General features: G+C 42.7%; 1 protein-coding gene across 1 annotated transcript in view; it reads left to right on the top strand.

Annotated features, from left to right (window-relative positions):
- Positions 1 to 2,879: 2,879 nt before the first annotated feature.
- rgcc (regulator of cell cycle) overlaps positions 2,880 to 6,009 on the top strand; it is a 5,642-nt gene continuing 2,512 nt past the window's right edge. The window contains exons 1-3 of the mRNA XM_052081814.1: positions 2,880 to 3,048; positions 3,126 to 3,302; positions 5,900 to 6,009. The exon at positions 5,900 to 6,009 is cut by the window's right edge and continues 7 nt beyond it. Of these exons, the coding sequence (XP_051937774.1) occupies positions 3,021 to 3,048; positions 3,126 to 3,302; positions 5,900 to 6,009 (315 nt within the window). The 5' untranslated portion in view covers positions 2,880 to 3,020. The remainder of the gene's footprint in view (positions 3,049 to 3,125; positions 3,303 to 5,899) is intronic.

Genomic DNA, 6,009 nt, shown 5'->3' with positions numbered 1-6,009 from the left:
CTCCGAGTACCGGTACTCTTGCTTCGGCCCGTGCACATTCAGACATTGATGAAAGGCCAGGTTGTTAAAACGGTGGTACTACTAATTACCAGAAGATGGCGCACTGACTTCACATGACAGGTGATGTCTTATGACACCCTCTGAAATCCATCATGCAGAACTCCAGGAGAGAAACACATACCGTGTGTGTCACATATATAATATCGATCCATTTTCCGAACCGCTTGATCCTCAAGAGGTTTGCGGGGGTGCTGGAGCCTACTCCAGCCGTCTTCGGGCAGCAGGCGCGGGACACCCTGAATCAGTTGCCAGCCAATCGCAGGGCACATATATAATATATAATATAAAATATATAATATATAATAATATATAAGATAGATAGATAGATAGATAGATAGATAGATAGATAGATAGATAGATAGATAGATAGATAGATAGATAGATAGATAGATAGATAGATAGATAGATAGATAGATAGATAGATAGATAGATAGATAGATAGACAGGCATAGATATCTATAGATACAGATAGAGAGAGAGAGATAATTATTATATTTTCAATTTTTACATTTATGTCGACCTCACATTTTTTGTTCTCTATCGTTTTTAATGGAATCAAGTGCCCATGCACTAGTTCATCCAAGCCAGCCATTTTATAATCCTCTTGGCCTCACGAGGGTCACGGGCCTGTTAGAGCCTATCCCAGTTGTCTTCGGGCAGTAGGTGAACTGGTTGCCAGCCAATCGAAGGGCGCACATAGACGAACAACCATTCACGCTCACAGTCACACCAAGGGACAATTTAGAGCACGGGTGTCAGACTCATTTTTGTCACGGCCGCTTTGGGGTTACATCTACCTTCGATGGGCCGGTACAACCGTGTAACTGAATAAATGTTTATATTGTTATTACCGTACTTGTACAAAACTAATTGATGGAATACCAGTTTTGAACCCAGTCAACTATGATAGTTTGTTCAATTGTTGTTTGAGTGAGTTTTAATAGAGTCACACAAAATTATCACAAAAATCTCAACATTATTTATTCATTCATTCATTCATTCATCTTCCGAGCCGCTTGATCCTCATTAGGGTCGCGGGGGGTGCTGGAGCCTATCCCAGCTGTCTTCGGGCAGTAGGCGGGGGACACCCTGAATCGGTTGCCAGCCAATCGCAGGGCACACAGAAACGAACAACCATCCACGCTCACACTCACACCTAGGGACAATTTAGAGTCTTCAATCAGCCTGCCACGCATGTTTTGGAATGTGGGAGGAAACCGGAGCACCTGGAGAAAACCCACGCAGGCCCGGGGAGAACATGCAAACTCCACACAGGGAGGCCGGAGCTGGAATCGAACCCGGTACCTCTGCATTGTGAAGCCGACGTGCTAACCACTGGTCTACCGGGCCGCCCAACATTATTTATTATACATAACAATTTGACAGTTTGGTGCAAATTTTAGCAAGGATCATGGAAGTTGACGCACATGATTTGATTAGATTAGAAGGCCAGAATCAGCACGTAGTCGAGCCCACGCGCTTCTTGTTCGAAATAGGTGTCACCAGCGAAGGCAGCGAGTGCTGGCACATGAAGGAGTAGACGCACACGCCGAACAGGTTGGGCACGCCCGCCAGGGAGGCGGCGGGGGGACGGCCCTCGCCTGCGCCGATGCGCAATAGCGCCAGGATGATCATCATGGTGAATGCTGGTGGGGGAGAACCAACAAGACATGGCATTAGCGCAACCTATAATTGCGTGTGATTAGATTTGATGGGGAATGGAGAATTTTTGCATCAAGAATGTTTTTCAGTGATTATGCCAACATACTACACGACAGTGACATGAGAATTAGATATGCAAAGCCCTCATCAAGACTTGGAATTTTGACATTGGACTGTTTATGTTTGATCTCATTACCTGTCAATTTTGACCTCAGCCTTGACGGGAAAAAAAAAAACATGCATGGTGACAGCTCCCTAGTCCCTACGATGCAGCCACTAAAATTGGAGATTATTGAAAGAAAACTGCATGACTGTCCGTGTTTTATGTTATGTGTTGTGTTTATTATTTTACTTTATGTTAACTGTTTTGTAAAGCGCTTTGTTACAGCTGCCGCTGTTGTGAAAGCGCTATATAAATCAGCATGTATTGTATTGTATTGTATGATTTGCTTTTGCGGGGCACATAAAATGATGTGACAATCCGGATCTGGCCCCTGGGCCTTGACTTTGACACCAGTGATTTAGAGTGTTCAATCAGCCTGCCATGCATGTTTTTGGAAGGTGGGAGGGAAACAGGAGTACCCAGAGAAAACCCACATATGCACGGGGAGAATATGCAAAATCCACCCATGAGAGCACCTCTGCACTGTGAGACGGACGTGCTAATCAGTTGACCACCGTGCCGCCCTGCACAAATACAGAGCAATGAAATTCACTTTACATTTTCAACCAATCGTAGAGACAAAAAACAATGACCGACAGAGGCAGACAGAACAAAGAAGACGAGACGCTAAAAATTTTCCGAATCCATCCATTATCCGAATCACACACTGGTTTTTAAGAATATGCGGGGTTTAAAAAGAAAATTATTAACAGTCTAGTTGTTATTTGTTACTTGTGACACATTCATTTCTAAGTGTCATTGATACAGTCAACCGAATAATGTTAGGCCCGTTGTCTTGAAAATCTGCACAGCGACAGGTTGATGATTATAAATACACGGCTGCATCATTCTGAGTGACACAACTTGTTTACTAACACTTTTTTATGTAGACGACGTCAGGGAAGTGTAACTAAAGCCCTGTGACACACACACACACACACACACAGACACACACGCACACACGAACACACACTATAACCCCGCCCCTCCTCTGCAAGACTCTTCAAAAGCAGGAGCGCGCACTTTGGTGCGACGAGTTCAAGACCTTCGGGAAAAAGATCTCAGAAAGGTTGCGTGGAAGTTAAACGGACGCGCGTAGCAAACACACACGTTAGTGGATATTCCCAAGGGAATCATGAAGTCTCCAAAATTGGCGCGTCAAGGTATATTGGGTACAATTCCACACGATTCTTTTGCCACCGTACGCGCTCATCCTCGAACCTTTCCCTCCTACGTGCAGCCAAGCTAGTGATGGACGTGGACGACCTGGACGAGGTGCTATGCGAGTTCGACGCGGTGATCGAAGACTTCACATCCCCGATGGAGAAGCGTCACTTTCGTTACGACGAGCACCTGCGCATCGCCAAGAGGCGGAGCAGTGCCAGCGTCAGCGACAGCGGCATCAGCGACACCGAGAGTGAGTTGAAAACCAAGTGGTGGCAACAGTGCTGTGTACTTTCAGTCTGGAACGACATATGCTTGTGAAAAAAAATACTCGAGTACTTCTACTCATTCTACTAGCTTGTGGGTTTAATATTAACATTACGTGACCCAGACAATTAGCATTTTGACATGATTAGCACATGTAACGCAGCGAATCGGTTCAGTTTTCAAAATAAAATATTTTTCAGCCTTGGATAATAATCACACCGGAAGTCCAGTACGTTTTTTTTCATGGTCTCATCAATACAGCCCGGTGGCTAGGGACCATTTGCTACATTACCTACAATACAGAATCAAACCACCTTCTAGAGCACAGGTGTCAAACTCAAGACCCGGGGGCTAGATCTGGCCCACCACATCATTATATGTGGCCCGCGAAAGCATATCAAGCATGTCAAGTTCCATGATGCTTGCTAAAGTCGGAACCAAAATGTCATATTGTCATATGTAATCCACAATAACAGTTATTATTATAGACTTCTGATTTTAAAACTAGTTATTCATCAATTTGTTGTGCGCTGTGTATGTCAAGTCAAGTCAACAGTATTTACAGAGCACTTTCAAACAGCCATCGCTGCATACAAAGTGCTGTACATGGAGCGATTTAACATACACAATAAACAGTAAGACGAAATGGTAATAAAGGCGGTAGAAAAAAGCACCAAGCAGTAAAATCATGCTCAGTCGAACGCCAAAGAATACAAGTGGGTTTTGAGGAGGGCTTTTAAGATGTAATATGTGGAGGGGATTAAAGATTTATATGGTTTCCCATCATTCAAAATGGCCCTCCAAGGCAAACCGTATCTACAATGTGGCCCAAAAATGAGTTGACACCCCTGTTCAAACTCCGGTCCTGGAAGGCCACTGTCCTGCATGTTTTCCATCTCTCTCTGTCTCAACACACCTGATTCAAATGATTAACTCATCAGCAAGCTCTGCAGAATGGAAATCGATGCTGTTCATTTGAATCAGGTCTGTTGTAACAGGGAGAGATGGAAAAATGCAGGAAAGCGGCCCTACAGGACCGAATTTTCTAGAGTTTTATATATATTATATAATATATAATACAAAATATAATAATATATATTATATATAATTATTATAATATTTTTTACTATTTTAAGCAGGCATAGCTCCAGCAACTGGGACAAACAAATGACATTGGGCAAGAGTGGGTCACTAGTTTAGCTCCAGAATATGCGCTACAATGACTCTGTAAACTGGTATGTCCGTAGTAATAGGTTTATCGCGAAAGTCTATTCAATCACAGTCACAATCTATGGTCAACATTGACTGTAAAGTTGAAGTAAAGTATAACCCCCCCACCCAAAAAAAACAACAAAAAAACATTCTATCATTTTAAGTAAATTGCTTTGGGTGAGAGGTTTAGTTATAACATTTGTTAGTTATAACATTTGTTTGTCACATTTTGCAACAGTTTGTGCACTCCCAAGCACACATTATTTTACACTCTTGAATTGTAAGTCTTAATTCCGAATATGCAGTCAAAGTATGGAAAAACATTCTTTTTCATTTTAGGTGGACTAATTCTTCTCCAGATGCTATCTTACATGAGACATATTTCGCTGTCTCTGGACTTAAATGTCCATATTTCATAGGTTCGTTACATCATCTTTCCATTCACATACTAACATAATGTAAACTTTTCACTCAGAGGTTAAAGCAGGTTAATAAGAATGTGCCACATGCATATTTACTTGAGAGCCACAAAGGGGGGCATCAGCATATCGGCTTCAAGTTAGGCCTTTTTACGTGGTTTTGTACCAATATGTGATCTGCTAGCATGCAAGTGTCAACGTTGAGGGGTTCTGATGGTATGAGAGGAATACTAGACACATTACACCAGGCCATTAAATACACCTCACAGGGGTATTTTTAAAAATACGATACACTGTATGGATTTTTACGTGACTTTATTTGTGTGTGTGTGCTGAAAACAGGTCACAGTACTATTTGAAAAACATTCACGTTTTCGTAGCAGTACCGTACTTGGCAGCCCAACATGCACCAAAATTGGATCTCTTGAGGCTACATTTTTTTGTTTTTATCAAGTGTCTGACAAATGATCCATTCAGCACATTCCCCATTGAATTGAGCAACGACACTCCAATTATGCTGCTTTACACTGATGTATTGAGATGCAGTATTGAGATTGAGATGACTTAGTGCAACAGTGGGGAAAATGTCAATTAATTTTTATGCATTACAGTATAAGCATTTGTGGTCTAAATGTTTTATGGGTTTTTTTTTGGGGGGGGGGGTAGAAATTCATGGTGGGCCACATCAAAAGTTCTGGAGTGATAAATGTGGCCAGAGCTGGCTGAACTTGCTTTACTGAGTTATGGCTCCGTGTTTACAAGTGTGTGTGTGTGTGTGTGTGTGTGTGTGTGTGTGTGTGTGTGTGAGAGACTGACAGAAGCAAGATGTGGAATGCGATGATTACACACTCCTGCTTGTTCCAGTATCACACATGATGCGTGTGTACCATATATGTGAGTTGATTGACAGGCCAATCATCTAACCAGCGCTTGGTTGTGCGTCTCTTATTAGGCGCTGACTCGCTCAACAGAAACAGCTTCAGCTTGAGCGACGAGAGGCTCCACTCACCCACCGCAATGTCCCAGATGAGTGGTGCCTCATCTTCACCGTCACCGATGTCA

This window comes from Hippocampus zosterae, chromosome 12, assembly GCF_025434085.1.
Source record: "Hippocampus zosterae strain Florida chromosome 12, ASM2543408v3, whole genome shotgun sequence".
In the NCBI taxonomy this organism is placed as follows: domain Eukaryota; kingdom Metazoa; phylum Chordata; class Actinopteri; order Syngnathiformes; family Syngnathidae; genus Hippocampus; species Hippocampus zosterae.
This window is presented reverse-complemented; position numbering and strand designations above follow the sequence as displayed.